General features: G+C 38.3%; 1 protein-coding gene across 9 annotated transcripts in view; it reads right to left on the bottom strand.

Annotated features, from left to right (window-relative positions):
• Window positions 1-306: 306 nt before the first annotated feature.
• The window catches only part of pkn1b (protein kinase N1b), a 48,804-nt gene continuing 30,684 nt past the window's right edge, over window positions 307-18,426 (bottom strand). For 5 of the 9 annotated variants that reach the window (XM_086068013.1, XM_086068004.1, XM_086067995.1 and 2 more), the window contains 20 exons: window positions 17,375-17,520; window positions 17,172-17,292; window positions 14,193-14,338; window positions 13,910-14,123; window positions 12,816-13,007; window positions 11,985-12,094; window positions 11,662-11,805; window positions 11,462-11,537; window positions 10,353-10,494; window positions 10,138-10,213; window positions 8,550-8,641; window positions 7,634-7,706; window positions 7,314-7,405; window positions 7,052-7,228; window positions 4,746-4,808; window positions 4,591-4,667; window positions 4,367-4,509; window positions 3,774-3,881; window positions 1,269-1,349; window positions 307-1,165 (listed from right to left, as the gene is read on the bottom strand). In XM_086068013.1, coding sequence (XP_085924139.1) covers window positions 962-1,165; window positions 1,269-1,349; window positions 3,774-3,881; window positions 4,367-4,509; window positions 4,591-4,667; window positions 4,746-4,808; window positions 7,052-7,228; window positions 7,314-7,405; window positions 7,634-7,706; window positions 8,550-8,641; window positions 10,138-10,213; window positions 10,353-10,494; window positions 11,462-11,537; window positions 11,662-11,805; window positions 11,985-12,094; window positions 12,816-13,007; window positions 13,910-14,123; window positions 14,193-14,338; window positions 17,172-17,292; window positions 17,375-17,520 — 2,477 coding nt within the window. In that variant the 3' untranslated portion in view covers window positions 307-961. Of the gene's footprint in view, window positions 1,166-1,268; window positions 1,350-3,773; window positions 3,882-4,366; window positions 4,510-4,590; window positions 4,668-4,745; window positions 4,809-7,051; window positions 7,229-7,313; window positions 7,406-7,633; window positions 7,707-8,549; window positions 8,642-10,137; window positions 10,214-10,352; window positions 10,495-11,461; window positions 11,538-11,661; window positions 11,806-11,984; window positions 12,095-12,815; window positions 13,008-13,909; window positions 14,124-14,192; window positions 14,339-14,473; window positions 14,608-17,171; window positions 17,293-17,374; window positions 17,521-18,426 lie in introns of those variants that run through there. The other 4 variants (XM_086067968.1, XM_086067986.1, XM_086067979.1 and 1 more) reach the window with 4 other exon arrangements.

Here is an 18,426-nt window from a genome sequence, read left to right on the forward strand (position 1 = left end):
TTTTTTCCTAGTGGTGATGCATGGACTTTGGAAGAAGCCAGGATTTTGAATTGGACAAAGGTTGAGAGGAAGAAATTCAATTCCACCTTCTGCTGTTACTGTCCGGCTGCATTGGGGTCATGCACGGCAATGATTCAGAAGTTGAAGCCACCCACAGGAATACATTACAAATACATCAAAAGAGCTATCAAAACATTTAGGCCAAACACAAAGAGGTTTCTATGTGAAATGTGGATTCAAATAATAAACTAAAAAAACAAAACATGTTAACACCGTTTTCACTGCAGAATAAAACAGAATTCCATATTACAAATGTGTCATCTTTTATTATTAAAGAGCATCATGTGTTGTATCTGACACAATTAACAGACAGAAACACAATTTTGACTGACAGTAAGCATATTTTTTGTTTTGTTTCCTTGGCGCCCCCAAGTGTTCGTTTTGAAGTTGCGCATGATTGCTGACACTACATTCATTAATGACTTGAGGATGGGTCAAAGCGACACTTAAGCAGCAGCACACACAAGACAAAAAAACACAAAGACGAAAGATAAAAACCCGCCGTGATAATAATCAGCTTTCAATTGATACTTTTTGGCTCATTTGCCGACAATGATGCCGATTTGATATCGACTCCAGACAGTACACACAGCAGGACCAGTCTACTCAATTGCTACATAATCTGGATTATTTTCGGTTATCATCTCAACTTCCTCTAAAAGCCCCTCCAGATTGTCTAAAAGGTCAGCAGGTCAGCGACACTGCAGATGTGCGAGACACGCGATCACATAATGGCTGATAACCCCGTTTCACACACACACACACACGCACGCACCCCCCCCCCACACACACACTGGTCCAAGCCAGATGTTTATCCCATGAGTTCCGGCAGCCAGCCATCCCATCCTCGTCTCGTCTCAGAGTGTGAGACCGGCAATGGCAATCTACTACTCCGTCGACCCTAGCAAAGGTCAGATACATAGTCAAAATCCTTAAAATAGTCCTGTTCCTTGCGGGAGAGGCTGCGTCGCTCACGCGGCGGCGTGAGGGTCGGCGCCTCGGCTGTAAACTCCACGTCAAAGTTACTGACATCTTCTTTTCCTGTGATGGATGGGACGAAAGGGGGCGAGACTTTCCGAAGAAGGAGCGCTTCCCAATCCATATCCTAAACCAAAAATTCATTTTGGTTTGGTCATTGTAAAGTAACATTCATAAAGCATTTATTTTATTTGCTTGAGAAAAGAGTGACAGTTTGAGTTCTAACTCACTCTGAACAAAGGTTGTTTTTTGACATCCTCTGCATCTTTTTCTCCAGAGCCCAGCCGCCTCTCAGGATTCCTTCTCAGTAGCTTACAACAGAGCATACAACATAGAAAAGTTCACTCAACTACATCATACAAAGATATAAATAGCATAGCACTGCGGGTTGCCGTCCCCTCTTGTGCTGCAGCTATTGAATATTTTGTTATTCAAATATCCTACGGAAAATTCTATTGAACAATCAGGTATTTGGATGAAAATAATATTTTTGCATGGTGAAAGAACAATTATGAATACAGAAGACATTAACAAATATTTCCACTCACTAATGATCGACAAACTTTCAATTCTAGATGATCAACTTTTTGGTTTTACTTAAATTTAAATTATTTTCCTCTCTAGAAAGTTAGGGAGATTTTAGAGAAATCTCCCCCCATGGATTTCGGAATGACCTTCCGTTAAATATTAGGCAACCTCCCTCTCTACCCACACTCTTAAAACACATCTTTGTTCTTTGGCGTTTGACTTGGCATGAGACTCATCTTTCTTTCAGTGTTTTATGGTGCCTGCTGTATTTTCTTATTAATTTATTTACTTACTTACTTGTGTTATTTTATTGACTTATTCCTTTACCCGCTTAAGATAATTATTAATTTATTTGGTGTTATTTTTGTTTTACTTCTCTTTATTCCATAATGGATTTTTACTCCATGTACAGCACTTTGTATGAAATTAAATTCCGAGTTGAGTATTTTTGGGTCTGTGAGACAAAGTAACGTCAGAACCACGGTTGTGATTTTGCCGACCGTCAAGTGCACATTAAGTGAGCTCGGTTTATTAAACTGATCTCTAGGAACGGCGACTGTGTCCGGCTGTCAGCATCAAAGTGTGCAAATCATCGCGTCGGTTAGACTGCCTTTGAAAAGTAGTCCGATGACTCTTGCTGCAGCCGCTAGCACCGTTAGCACGCTAACACTGTAAACGCCCTAAACACTGGCAACAGGCACCTTGTAATACAAAGACAGCGTAATTACGTCTTCGTTTAGCGCCCTTAATTGGCGATTGAACGTGATTTCTGTACGAAGTTGTTTTGTTGACTTTGGTTGCAATAGTTTATGCCGGCAATAAGAACGGCAGACACGTTCCGCAGAACGAATCAAGTCATCCGTTGCGCCGCGACTGGCAAAACGCTTTCTAGAAAAACTTCAAAATAAAAGCGATTCTTGGCATTGCGCTTCACATATTTACTTGGTATGGGAAGGTTATTTTGAAGTTGGCCTTCTCTCCGCATTGGCGGTGTCTTGCCAGAGGTGTCAAATATTATTACTTCGCAGGATTTGTCATTGCGATAGTGGCTCTTACGCCGGAAATCCGGCACCGTGCCCGAGTACTTTAAACCCTGTAAATAGAACTGTGGCCTTGCTTTTGAATTTTGTAGATAATACAGTTCAACTACATTGTTTTGCACTTCGGTTTATTCTAAACAAAGACTACAACACGTGTATATTGGCACTTTTTGGTTAATTTATTACTAACGAAACCTAAACTCAAAATTAGTCGTTTGTGGTCTATCTTGGAGTGACTTTGGTCTTTTGCCAGAAATAAACAAAAATATTTTTCTTTAAAACTATCGGTCATAAGTTTAATGTAAATTTTAAAGTAGCACTAAGGAACTTTCTAACATTAATAAAATATTTTCATAACTCTTCTGATGAAACATTGATTTAAAACTAGTTGAATGGTACCTTTGCCATGACCTGAGAGGGTCTGTATCATTTTTTCTGGCACTAAGCAGCTTTGAGGAGGAGGATGGTAGGAACACTGCCACACAAAAACTACAAATGTACTGACTGCTTCATGGCATACGTCAAAAGCTAGCCTGGATGAAAGCACAGTCAAGGATCAACATTGGCCCAGATTTCACTCGCTGGACTGAGCTAAAAACAACAACAACGCAATGCGCTTTTCCTCATAGGAAATGTGGTCTTCTTTCAGACATAACAATACCACTTTTGTCCATATGGTGTCGCCATAATCACTGTAAACTGAAAGTTCCTTAGTGTTGCTTTAAGTCTCAAAACATATTAGTGATATCGGTGAATTGTGGATTCATACTGATATCTGTCTGAAATAAAGCGGTATTGAACACCACTTAATAATAATAACAATAATAACTATAATAACAACAATAATAATAATGATGATGATGATGATGATAATGGCACTTTTTGCGCCAATAATTCTAATTAGATCATTACAATAACTACTCAAACAATTCTGCACTCTCTCTGGAACCCCATGTTAGAAAAACTTCTCAGGGACTACAATATTATATTGTTAAAAGAATGCTCCATAGAATGCCAATCAAAACTATTATCATCTTTGCAATGGCAGCATTTGTGATATATCTGTATAGGATGCTATTACGAGCACGTGGCCTATCTGATATAGCTGAAAATAATGTTGCAATATGAATTCTTCCTTAGTGAGAAGCTGGGAAGTTCAAATCTCACCCGTCTCATAATGCCAATGGCCTCGGTGGAGAGGAAGCGCGGGTAGCGTACTTCGTCATTCACGATGCTGTCAAAAACCTCCTCTTCATCGTCACCCGGGAACGGAGACTGAAAAAGAATGGATGTGCATTACTGGCTCATTTTCATCTCACTGACATCTTGGAAATTGAGGGCAGTGCAACCTCCGCAATTCAAACAATTCTCGGCTATGCGAGACCTCGGTGTACCTCAGTTTACAATGAACTGTCAGCGTGTTTTTCACTTTTTATTTGGCGCAGTCAAAAAGATAGATGGTGGTGGATTTCGTGCAGTCTGGATGCGGAAGGGTTATATAGCATCTTATGTTGTGGAGAGTATCTTCAGAATTTAAAAGAGCTGACCTTAATTTAATTTTTTTTTTTTTTAGTTGTATGAATCTGTATTAAAATGTGAGCCAATTCGAAGCAAACCAGTATCCTGAAAAAGATGGCGTTAACCCCCTTGGAGCAATGAAAAGTGAACAATGAGCTCAAACATTCGTACAAGTCTGCTATTGGAAGACACAATGAGAGCGTGATTTGAAAAGGTGTCGAGTGTTTTTAGCTGCCTCTCACCTCTCCGACCAACATCTCATAGACGAGCACGCCGAGGCCCCACCAGTCGACTGCTCGTGTGTATGAGGTGTCCGTCAGCACTTCTGGGGCCAAAAACTCCGGGGTCCCACAAAATGTGCTGGTCCTGTCCCCGTAACCCATGCCTTAGTATAGGCAAAGAACAATTGGTCAGGGTAAAAAAAAAAAAAAACAGTATTGTAAGCGATGGATGCTAAAAGACTCACCTTCTTTACACAGACCAAAGTCTGCTATTTTTGCATAACCATCTACATCAAGCAGCAGGTTGTCCAACTTCAGATCTCTGAGAAGGAAAAAAAAAAGCAAATTCATATCAAACAAATACACGTGTCGCTGTCTTTTTTGAAGATCCAAGACTCACCGATAAACAATCTTATGGTCATGAAGAAACTGCAGACCCAAGACCACACAAGCCGAGTAGAACCTGTCGGACATGATGGACAAAGACAGACCTCAAACAACACATACCTGACATTATCTCAAGAAACACATTTTTTTTTTCTTGATCATTAAGTAAAATTCAGATGAACTCTTGTGTGGATGAATGAATGTCTTTCAAGACGGGAAGCGGCATATTTACAATATTTATTAGTAATTATTTACAATAACTTGAAAACTAAGCCTGAACATGGAACAACTAACACATAATAGAATGAAATTCAAAACAATGCCTCATTAATATTACTACAAATTATACTGTACTGAAATGAAAAGAAAAATGTCTGTTGGATTTATATATATATATATATATATAGATAATAAAAAAAGAAGTATAGAAATTGGTAAACTTGGTTTGTCCAATAAAATTAGAGATGTAGATTATGTGTGAGAGCAAGTCACTCACATTGGTTGTTTGAGAGTAACAAAACACTGATGGAATTAAGAAAGGTTGCATTTTATATTTTAAATTGTGCGATGTAATGTTAATTTTATATGCCATTTTTAAATTCAGTCTCAGTTTTAGTTCAGTTTCAATCACGCTTGTTAGTTTTTATCATAGTTAGTCAACCTCATCCCGTTTTTATTTAGTCCATTTTGAGTCGACTATAAATCCAGCATTTTAGTCTTTATTTTAGTCCAAAAAAATGTAATTTAATGCGTCTAGTTTTAGTCAACAAAAACTGTCAACATTTTAGTCAGGACAATTATTTTACCCCAGTATATATATATTTTTTGTCAGCAGAAAATGTTGAACATTTGGGATCTAAAACTATTTCACATAAAATTTTCATTCAGCATTTTGATGAAAAACAACTTGAAACACAATTACAGTATATCAACAAGTGGCTAATATGTCTCCATGCTATGAGCTAGTAAATTAGCTAGCATTAGTTATAGGTCGGATTAACATTATTGTTGGCATGTTATAGCCGTTGGATTAATGTTACAATTAACTATAATTGACTTTTTTTTTTACTTTTCACCGTGAATCCACCTCTTGTCTGTCCCATGTGTTTGTGCATGTTGCACTCGCTAGTTGCAGATTTGAAAGGGTGTGTGTCACTGTGCGTCACATGACTGTGTCACGGTGACAGGTTAGTAGAGGCAAGATTTGACAAAATCATAACATTTTCGTCTTGTTTTTCTTCATGAACTAAAATGTCTATAGATTTTAATCCAGTTTTTATTAAGTGAGGTACATTTTTATCTCGTCTTCATTAGTCAACGAAAATGCGTACTGATTTAGTCACAGCTATTGTTTAATAATGAGGGTTTTAGTCTAGTCTAGTTTTAGTGTGTTGATGAAATAATTTTTAGGTTTCGTTGACGAAATTCACACTAGTGCAATGTTATCTTATAAATTAAAGTCAATGTTAAAAATTCAACTTAAGTGCATGTAAATAGTCAATGAAGGGGTGCGCATTTAAAGTCTTGGCTTAGGCCGGCCCTGTGAAAACAACATGACAGTGTCAAATCCAACTCCAATGTTATGCTATTGTCTCTTGACTACTGTTACTCTGTTACTATTCTCTGTTGATTTCCTCTTTGCTCCTTCTGCCTGGTCTCCCTTCAAATCTTCTTTCATTTGACTGTATTTCCAATATACAGAATGGCGGTATTTACTAGGGGTGATATGAATCGTGATTCTCATTTAGTACAATTCAGAATCGCCTTTAAATGTCCCAAAATCGGTTTTATGTAAATTATTTTATACTGTCTTGCCCTGGTTTGTGTGTGCCTTTATTGGGAGCGCTGTTCATGTTGTACATGATTTGGCCACTTAGGGTGTTCCGCATGTTCAGATACACTGTTAAGTTGTACCCACATTAGAGAGTAGAAGGAAAAAGTCACGATCAAGTTATGCCAATAAAAGTTGTTTTTTTTTGCAGCGTAGGAAGATCATATGCCGGTGAGTAATGTTAAGATGCTTCTCTATATGCATTCCTGAAGCGTTTTTGTATGAATAAATGTTCTTGAGTAGCGCGCTAATTAGCATTAGCGAGTCAGACTGGAGTAGATCATGATATACTTTGCAACATCTATAAATTGATTCAAAAATCATTGTCAATCAAATCATTTTGAATCAAAAAATTGTTCTGAATCAAAAAATTGTTCTGAATCAAAAATCGACTGAATCGAATTGCAGACCCAAAAATCAGAATCGAATCGTGAGACAGTCAAAGATTCCCACCCCTGGTATTTACTGCCCCACAGAGTGTAACTCACACAGCACGTGGCTCTGAAAAGACGTCTGCATGTATGTGCATCATGAGGTCCCCTCCCGCAGTGTACTCCATGACGAAGCACACGTGTTCCGGCGTCTGGAAACACGCAAACAGGTTGACCAGGAACGGGTGGTGCGAGCTGTTGACCGTTTCAAAGATGCGCTTCTCGCACATCAGACTGAAGACAGACGAGAGGGAGGAAGATGAGAGTCAACATGTGACGGTAATTACATTATAGTTCAGGGGTCATTATTTGTCGTTACCTTTCCACTTCATCCCGCGTGACGATGTCTCCTTTCTTCAGGGCTTTGATGGCGTACAGGCCGCCTGTCCGCTTGTATTCCGATAACAACACCTGGAGAGACCACAAAAGCTTTCAATTAAGAAAAAAAAAAAGAATACTATCACAATCTTTTGGAGGTAAAATGATCACTCAACATTTAGTTACATGATTTCATATATTTCACCACAAAGGGCCAGCACTGTCTAAATCCAATATTTCATTTTTCAAAAAACAAGACTAAATGTTTTGGAAAAGAGCTTAAGGGTGTCAATCAGCATATGAATAATGGCACGTTAATACCTTGCCAAAGTGCCCCCTGCCGAGCACTGCTATCAGCTTGAAATCCTGCAAGCAAACAGGCCCTCTGCTTGGTCTGAGAGAGAGATTACACACAGATTATATGCAGTGCATGCAACATTATAAGTACTATACATTTTCTGTCATTCTGACTTTATAAACATTGTGATTGTTTCCTCATTCATCTAGTGAGTTCAGAAAATGTAAGTACTCATGGATGAGTGTTGAGCAGTCTGCAATATCCACAATTTCTCCAGTGTAAAAAAGAATATAATTTTCACATTTGCCATGCCAGAACTAGTAAGTTATTTCTTAAGCATGATTAATTAACTGATGTATTGCTTCATCTCCATCTTAAAGTGGAAATCAAGACAAAAATGTTCTTTATAATAATAATAATAATAATAATATGTTGTATGTGCCCGCACTAGTCCACCCATTTTTATCCATCTCAGGCGGCCATTTTGCTCCTTGCTGTGAACTGAAAATGACATCACATTTGCTTAACGGCCAATCACGGCTCATCTTGTGAACATCAGAAAACAGGTTAGCCATGATTGGTCGCTACCTGAGCATTGAGCAAATCTTCAGTCGACGACAAGGGTCAAAATGGCTGCCCCCCTGAGACTGGATAAAAATGGGTGGCACAATATTAATCGCAATACCGTGTTTAGACTAGTGGAGGCACATACATCATATTATTTTAAAGAAATATACAATAAAAGTGTTTCTCATTTGTGGGCAACGTACGCTGTAATTCATACTATGACCAACTAAGTTAAAAAAAAAATAAAAAAAAAGAGAAAAAATACATTGTGCGCCGGGATGAGTTTCTGGTGTCACGCTGTGTCGGCCATATTGCAACAGGATGCACACATGGTTTATGTGTAGACATAGAGAATGTGTGCTCTTTTGGCACCTGCACAAGGAGTCTCGGGACTGTGATCTGGTCGGGGGGTCAGGAACAGGAACATCCGGCATGGAAGGGGGCTCGATGAGTGCCGTCTGCTGCTATGGAGCGCCACAGAGTGAAGCAGGGGAAGAAAAGAGAAAAAACACATGAGTAAAAAGACAGACATGGGATATGAGGATTCTTCAACAAGGGTGTCCAAATGATCGCTGGGGGCCTTTTATTTTTATTACCACTCGGCTATGACGACCTGAAGATCGATTTTCTTTAGTACAGATTGCTCTTATTTTGGTTCTGAATGTGGAGAAATTATTCTTCATGCTTTACATTACAGGGGCGGATCTAATCTAGTGGAATAGAGGGGCAAGCATACCCAAAACAGGAGTTTTTGCTTTGTTAACTTGCTCTTTTTTAAAATAAATATCTACAAAATAATAAAACAAATTATGATTTGAAAACATTTAGACATCGCTGACACAACATCTGCACCAAGCATAAGTCAAGGCTGATAAACATGCTAATGCTCATCATGCCCTTAATGCTATTCCGATCCACTTGCAGACTAACATGCTGGCTCCTCCCCTCACCCAATCTCCTCCCATCCTTCCTCAACATTAACTCATTCACTGCCATAAATTAATTTGAACAATTTTTATTAGTTTAACATTTTTTTCCACTTTTGTTAACAAGAGCATGAAAACTTGTAAAAAAATTATTGTACATTTAGAACAGATGTAAAATTTGTGATTAATCGTGTGTTAACTATTGAAGTCATGCAATTAATTACAATTGAAAAAAATTAATCACCTGACACGATTTAAAAAAGAAAATATTATTAAAATTTAGGGGTGTCAGGGGATTACATTTTTTAATTGTAATTAATTGCATTACTTCACTAGTTAACGCATGGTTAATCACAAATTTTGTATCTGTTCTAAATGTACAATAAAAAAAATAAGTTTTCATACTCTTAACAAAAGTGAAAAAAAAATGTTAAACTAATAAAAATAGTTCAAATGAATTTTTGACGTCTATAGCCGTTAATTAGTTATCTCAAAAACACTGTAATTAATCCCTTAATACTGCAACCTCTGATGAAAATGCCATCTGCCACAAGCCTTTTCCCGCTCAAACTCATCTAAATCTGTGACCCGTTTTCTGTTTAATTACCGTTTGTGGTTGGAAATTTAAAAATAAATTTCCGGAAATTTTGGGGATATGTGTGACGGAGAAATGAAGCGTTAAAGCAGAGCTGAGCGGGCGTGGCCTCTGTTTCAAAGGGATTGATGGATTTTCATTCCCAAAAGCACTTCCCATGTTTTCTCTTCTACATGGCCACTCTCTTTTTGATCGTATTTATCCTCACCAGGAAACTGTCAGGGATTTGACCTGACTCCAATTAAACATCCCCTCTATCCAATTTAGACCCATTAGAAGTGCCCAGGTTTGGGGCTTTGTTCTTCCTCTAATTCTTCACAACTTTGTAAGACTGATTGCTGCACAGCTTCCGAGCCAAACGTTTCAGATCCGGGAGCGGAGATCTGCGACATGATAGTGCTAAGACGGGTGGCTTTCTCTAAGACCTCTACTCACTCACCACAGTGTTAAAGTCTCTGACCTCAGTTTTGAGCGGAGATTCTGTGTCCAGAGTTAGTTTTTCTACAGAGATTTCTCTGCAAACACAACAACAACAACAACAAATGACAAACTTTAAGGTTTCCATTCCATTCAAATCGACCTGGTAATAGTTTAGTACTCAAATCCTGAATTGCAAGATATTTTATATGACGGCCTTTTACTCTTCTGACTTACCCAGCGCTGTGTGTGAGTGTGTTGCTTGAGAAACCAGGTGTGTATGCAGGTGCATTGCTTCCACTTGGGATGGCATTCCGCAGCAGGCGAACCCATGTGCTGATGTCCACGTTCATCTGGCGGGCACGCAGGAATGCTTTGCCTGACACAAACAATGGCAATTATGAAAGCATGAGTACTCTTTGAACTTTTTGACAGCTATACACAATTGTGAAATGAAACCAAGTTTATACAATATTTTAAACTTTTTTGTTTTTTAAAGAACTGAAAACTCGGGCATGTGATATTATTCCACCCCCTTTTCTCTCAGTGCAGCCAACTGATGATTTCCAAATGGCCAAATGTTGACCTAAATGACTGACGATGAAAAAGAGTTCACCTGTGTGTAATCTAGTCTCTTTATAATGTCCCTTTCTCCCCAAATCAGGGCTACAGTTTTTGTATTTCATCATATCGTTATAAACAAGTTCAATGTTGTGATCAATGAGTGCGCATATCATGCACTGACAATATAGTTTATTTAAGAAGTCTAGATTCCAAAACTGACATATATGTCAAGAAAATCGTTGCCTATTTTAAAAGTGGCACAATGGTAGCCTGTGATTGGTTGGCACCCACTCCAGGGTACTCCACTTCTCATTGAAAGTCAGCTGGGTTAAGTTCACCTGCACACTATTGAGTTTGTAGCTTGGACATGAGACAAGAGTCTCACAATATGTGAGCAGGAAAGCACTCGAGCATTGGATGTCCACTTTTAGACTTTATTAGATTATGCTGATGTATCAAATGCAACTGTATTATATGCGGTTCCATACTAACCAACCACTGTAATAAAAGTCATGATTAGGCAAAAACATTTCCAACCATTTAATGTGTGCTTGCTTACTTTGCTGAGGTACTGTTATGCATTGTATCATGGACAACAAATTCTATTGGCAGAGCTCCCAAGGACCTAAAGCTGCAATCATTGTCTCTATGTTGCGTGGAAATGCATCAATGCCATCTGCCACACCCTATGTGGCCCCCACCTGACAGCCCACTTCCCATTTGGAAATAAATACACAGTGCATCATGGCACACAAGCCTAGTGGTAGAGTTCTGAAGCGTACCGTGCTGTTTTGAAAAAACATTCTTTTGTCTCTGGAGTCTTCGTCCTCTTTCTATTACTGGGTTGAAAAAGGTGACCTGAAAGAAAAAAGTGAAGCATTTCCAATGCTTATTAAATCATTCATTCTGGAGTCAATATGATTTCATTGATCCCTTTCACAAAATGGCTCATTTTGAACATATGGCTGTGATGTGTTCCTACCTCTGCCAGCAGCAGCCCCTGCGGTTCCAGATCTAGCTTGACTCTGTGTCTTTGGTTATCCAAAAACTCCTCCAGCTTCAGGTACTTCAGAGCACACAGAGAACGGTAATCTCTCCAGTACACAGCTATCTCCAACTCCCTGGACTAATCCAAAAGAAAACAACAGGATGTTAATACAAGTTCCTGCATCAATAGAATGCAGGCAGAAATGTACTGTGCATAATGCTTAATGCAAACTAATCAATCTTGCAGGCTGGCAATCAAAAGAAGCAACATGATGCCAGCTATGAGAAGTTGAGATTTATTCAAGTGACCATCCTCACCCGCTCCAGCTCCACAGTGAAGCTTTGGTCCCACGTCTGATCTCCAAATGTTCTCCAAGCGGTCTGCCCCACAACCGTGTTCTCTAGCTTCAGCACTGCACTCACTTCCACTTTAATAAGCACACAGACAGAGGTATTGTTTTATTCATCTTAACCACAGGCTTTATGGAAGTTATAAATAATCTTGCTTTTTCTGCCATCTACTTCACTCATTCACTGCCATGAATTCATAAAAAATAAATAATAATAATTAGGGGCAAGAGGCAATTAAATTCTTTTATTGTAATTAATCGCATAACTAGTTAACTCACGATTTATCACAAATTTTATATCGGTTCTAAATGTACAATAAAAAAAATTCTAGGTTTTCATACTTTTGTTAACAATAGTGGGGGAAAAAATGGTAAACTAGGAGAAATAGTTCAAATAATTTTTTGACGTTTATACCCATCAATGGCTGTGAATGAATAAAAAAAGAAAGAAGAAATTATTAAAAATTCAGGGCATCAGGCGATTAAAGTTTTTAATCGTAATTAATCGCATGACTTCACTAGTTAACTCGCGATTAATCACAAATTTAATATCTGTTCTTAATTTACAATAAAAACAATTCTAGGTTTTCATACCCTTAAACTAATAGAAATAGTTCAAATGAATTTTTGACGTTTATAGCCGTCAATGGCAGTGAATGAGTTAATACAGATTCTATTTTTTGTGTAGCAGTAAATCAGCATGTTGCTGTCATAATCTGAGCCATGTTCATTTGAAAAGTGAAAACATTACATACTGTATTTTTTTCCCCCATATCTGTAATTTTCATAAAATACGTACAAGACAGCTCTTCATTCTTGCCCGGGATCTTGAGGCTCATACTACTGCTGCTGCGGCTATAGAGGCCGCTCAGTTTAAAGGAGCGTCCATCTCCGGGAGCGTAAGCGGGAAGAACCACGGGAGTCCCTCTGCTTCTGCCTGGGACCACCTCTGGCAGCCCCACACATCCCAGAAGATGAACTTGAAGAGTTCCTGCACACAGAAGAAACACGTCACGGCTTGACCAACAGCAACAAATGTTATTCACTACAAACTCAATAACTATATTTCTAGGGTTTTCCAGTATTATCAGAAAAGGAATTCAAAATAAATACTTAAGCTTTAAGTAGGTCAAATTTACACATGAACATTGTTTTATATACAAACAGGAGAGTAAACAAATTGACAAAAATGATTAAATGTTATTTTATTATTTTTAAATCACATTTTTGAATGGTCTGCACATTTGTCAGTTTTTAAAACCAAATGGGATTTAGTAAACAATGCTTTTCCACCACTTTAACGATCCTCAAGCATAAAAATGGGATTGCAACTCCTAATGGAAGTCAAACAAACATTACTGAGTTACATAAAAATACATCTGCTGCGGCTTTAATTTTGGTCAAACCAACAAACACATCAAAGCCATGTTTTGTTTGATTTTACCTTGTAAGGACCAAAAACGGCAAAATAAAAAATAAATACAAGTGAAAATAAAAACAAATACAGCGTAGAAATATAAATAGAAGTAAAAGCAACAAAATATATATATGTAAATAAAGCAAAAAATAAATAAAAACATAAAAACAAGACTCAAAAACTAAAAAAAATACATAAATGTGGAAATACAAAAATAAATATATAGACTTAAATATCAATCGATCAATAAAAATGCTCTGCTCTTATTTATTACATGCTGCCGACACCTGTCAGCATGAAATCCATCATGAAATGTTATTCAAATTTTTTGTATTGTATTTCCACATATTTTTTTATTTTTTGAATCAGTTTTTTCCATTTATGTTTATTTTTTATATCCGTTTTTATTTTCACTTGATTTATTATGTTTTATTTGGGCATTTTTGGTCCTCTGGATGTATTGGCCCTTGGTCTACCTGTGAGAGGTGATGGTTTACTCAGGGTGCTGTACTGGTTGTGAACGTAGGGTGTGCTTTGGCGGCTGCTGAAAGCTGAGGAGGAAGCAAACGCCAGCTCCTCCTTGATCAGACAGGCCTTGGGGTGGTCCTCTGGGAGCTCCTGTAGCCGCTGCTCCAGAGAGCATCTGAGCAGGTCCAGACGCTGGGATGATTCGCTCAGACCACATTGAGCCTGAGGGGCATACATAGCAACGTTTTACAGCCAAAGTACTGACTGAAAGTATTGAGTAAACTGTCTGACCTCCGCCATGGCCTTCTTGTCTTGCACCTTCCCGGCACCGAGCAGTCGCAGCATGTTCTTTGCTCCTTCCGCCATAGCGTGCTCCACGCGGTAATGATGCCACAGCTCCTCTACCCGCAGCTCCACCCCACACAAGTCTGGTTTACCTGGGATACACAGTGGGCTTTAACACGCTGTGCAATGCTTACACAGCACAAAATTAGCCAAACTGATATACTTTAATTAGACACTTCATTTGAATGTGTGTCTACTGTCTACCCTTGATTTAATTTTTTACTTGCCATCAAGATGGTAGTGTGAACAATCAATGCATAATTGGCAACTGTAGTGTTTCTCTAGTTCAGGGGTCTGCAACTTGCGGCTCTGGAGCCACATGTGGCTCTTTAGTCCCTCTCCTCAGGCTTCCTGTGGATATCTAAGGGTTTAAAAAAAAGTTTTTTTTTTGAGAAAATATTTTTTAATGAATTAATTGGATTAAAAAAAAAAAGAATGACTATTCAAAAAATGACAAAGTCCAAATTTATAAGTTGTCACAAAAAGAGAGACGGAAGCTAGATGAAAAAGTATAAAAAAAAAAAGACCTAAAAATGTCCAAAAAGTGATCATAAAATGTCCAAAACAGAGGAGGAAAAGCAGAATATTACCATATAATCTATTTAAAAAATTCTAAAAGTTCGAAAAATCATTTAAAAAATGTTTACAACATAAATACAAAAAAAAGACAAAAGAAAATGTTCAAAAAGTGACTATAAAATGCCCCAAAACAGAAAAAAATCACAAACAAATAAACAAAAGAATCCCAACAATTACCATAAAATGTACACAAAATTGCCCCAAAAGTCAAAATTTATTTAAAAATAAAACGTAAAAAAGAACACATTAAAAAAGTAAAATAAAATGTCCATAAACTGGCCAGCGTGAGAAAATTTATAGCAAAAAAAGAAGAAATTTAATAAAATTAAATAAAAATAAAATAGGAAGAAGAGAGGCAGAAAATGGCCATATGTCCATAAAATTACCAAAAATGTCAGAAATTTGACCGATGGGTAGAAAAGTCTGAAAATGTATGAAAAACTAAGTGATTTAAAAAAAATAAAAAGCCAAAAATAGAAGACGAAAGGTAAGAAAAACGAATCTCAAGGTATTGTATGCTGTGTTATAGTGCAGCTCGAATTAGCTCCTGGGCCCCACATTAGACTAACACTAACACGTTTCGTTCATCACAATGTTTAAAGGTTTTGCAACTCCAGACAGATTTTTTTGGTTATTTATTTGACCTAAAATGGCTTTTTAGACAGTAAAGGTTGCTGATCCCTGCTCTAGTTAATATTCTGGGTGCTGCACTCTCGAAAAAGAACACCATTGGGCTTGTAAACATACATTTACATTTTTGCCATGAAAAAAGTACAGACCACAGGCGAGCGGTCATAATAAGCTATAAATGCAGTGCTTTCTACTGTCTGGAGATACGTCACCAAAGAGGGAGAAGTGGCAGAGAGATTTGTGGGCTTTTCTGATGTCAGCGCTGACAGAAAAGAAGTTTTTGCCGCTGTGGATGAAATGCAATGCGGTGACAAGCTTGTCGGTCTTTAGAGGATCCCAAAGTCTTATTTTTCCTGCATCTTTTTTTCTGATGTTTTTTCACACTGTGCTTTTCAACATCTCGCAAACCAAAGGCTTTGACATTGGCTATTGTGTGTGTCAAATGAAAAGAACAGCACATCAGTTGCAAAGACAGAGAGGGGAATTTGAACATGTTTTTGCTCTGGTCCCACAACCTGAGAACCCAGCAAAGAGGTGCCGAGGGGCAGGATAAATCACTTTATTTCAAAGTGCTGGACACAATTGATTCCCACATGCCTTTGATTTTTGGAAAATATGGCATTTGTGGGTCTCCTGGACTTTTCCAGATTCCATCAATCCACTTTTTATGTGTGCTATCCGTAGTGCTGAAAACTCTTGCAGCTCTCCCCCGCTTCGCTCAAAAGTGGCTGAAACCGGGTTGATATAGTAGTTAAAAAAAACAACCATGTGATTTTTAATAATTAACTCATTCACTGCCATTGACAGCTATAGATGTCAAAAATTCTTTTGAACTATTTTATTAGTTTAACATTTTTTTCCCCCATTTTTGTTAACAAGAGTATGAAAACCTAGATTTTTTTTGTACATTTAGAACAGAAATAAAATTTGTGATTAATCGTGAGTTAACTAGCGATTAATTACGATTACAAATTTTAATCACCTGATGCCCCTATTTTTTTTATAACTTTCTTCAAAAAGAACAACTTTTAATTATTTAATTTTTTTTGTGAAGAAATTATTACAAATTAGGGGCGTCGGGCGATTACAATTTTTAATTAATCGCATGACTTCACTAGTTAACTCACGATTAATCACACATTTTATATCCGTTCTAAATGTACAAAAAAAAAATCTCAGTTTTGTTACCAAAAGTGGGAAAAAATGTTAAACTAGAAATAGTTATGAATGAAAATGAAAATGAATTTTTGACGTCTATGGCAGTAAATGAGTTAAATACCCCCAAATGTTCTTGCTTACGGGCGCTCGCATCAGCATGTGTGTCAATCCAGCATGACCACTGTAAAACCTCACCGCTCGCTACTGGTACAGACAAAGCATAAACAGTGTTACATCCATTGACGTATCAGTCAGCCTGACTCCCGCTGTCCATCCCGAGCCAACCTTCTCTGTCTCTAACCTCTGCTACATGAGACCTAGCTCTTAGTTGTTGGCCACCATCAAGGGGATGCAGGAACATCAATAAGATTCTAACCAGGAGCTCGAGGGCTGTAATGGACAATGTGTACATCAAAGTGTGAGTGTGTTTGACCGGGCACTGTGAAGTCCTGAAGCAAGAATTGATCCATTACTGCCGGCATCATAAAATATGCAGTGTGAAAGGTGGTCGAACGCTTAAATGGGGACCGGAAAGATGAGTGAAGTTGAAAAACGTACATTGGTTGTCCTCAGATTGCTCCGTGGCCTGCATGGCCTTTCGGATCTGCATGCGGATGATGTCGATCTTCGTCTTGCTGTCCTGCAGCATCTGCTGAGCCGCCTGGAGAAGCTTCTTGTCCTGCAAAGAAACACGTCATTAGAAAACCTTTCATAAGAAATACGTTTGGCAGAGAAGAGTCCATCTAATATCAGATGAATACCTTGGTCGCTCCATTGGCATAAATAGGAATCATGTTTTCTGCACCCTGTTTGACCTTCAATTCAATGTTGAGCTGGCGCTCCAACGCAGCAATGCGATGTTGGTTGGCAGACGGGCGACTGACCGAACCTGGAGATGTGGCAGCATCTGCAGCATAAGAGGAAGTAAGCAGGTTAAGGACACAAAGCAAAAAATAAATAAAAATAATGGATCCTTGACTTGCCAAAACTCACAACAACAACAACTATATAGTGGCTTTAAATGAAGGGGTGTGGCATAATGATTGATGTTTGAAACTTGGCTTGGGTTAGGCTGTGTGTGTGGTGTGTGTTGACGGCCTACTGTAGTTCAATTTTTAGCTGGAAGCGTATCAACTTCTTCATCTATCTTCTTTTTTTCCCCACTTCACTTGGTCATCATGTATCTGGAAATCGCACCTAACTCCAATTAGCAAGAGCGCTCGTAATTTGAAAAATTCACAAATAGAGATCCGGACGTCACATGACTATTTCTCTGAATACGCCCCCTGTGGCAGGAAAGTAGCGGTGCAGCGTTAATGGACTTCAACGGCGAGGAGGGCAAAAATGAGCGTTTATCCGTCAACTTTCCACCCAAGAGCTTTGACAGTCACTTTGATGAAAAGGACATGATATACATGCGTGAGGTGGACATGCTGGATTGCCAATGAAGTGTCAGGATGTGTTTTTGTTTTTCCACTTGGCGGCGCTGCTAACGTGGAATTACCCACTTTGTTGTCGGTGAGTGCTTTCAAATTTGATCATACATGCTTTACAAGTTTGTACAATCCGGATTTGTTTCCCCTTTATGTGTGCTCAAAATGCTATTGAAGTTAGCAGTTTCACGCAAGTCTTGCAGTGTTATTTAGGTACATTAGCAACTTAGCTAATTGGGCCGCGCTTGCTGTCATTAGGGGCTTTTCCACCGCCTGAACTTTTGGAGAACTTTTCAATTTACCTTGGTAAATATCAGTTTGCGCGTTTTTCCACCAACAAAAATTTCCGTGGTAATTAAATTCCCCAGGGGACATCCGAG

This window comes from Leptonotus elevatus, chromosome 1 (genome assembly GCF_054856555.1).
Source record: "Leptonotus elevatus isolate MCC_2025b chromosome 1, RoL_Lele_1.0, whole genome shotgun sequence".
Taxonomy (NCBI): domain Eukaryota; kingdom Metazoa; phylum Chordata; class Actinopteri; order Syngnathiformes; family Syngnathidae; genus Leptonotus; species Leptonotus elevatus.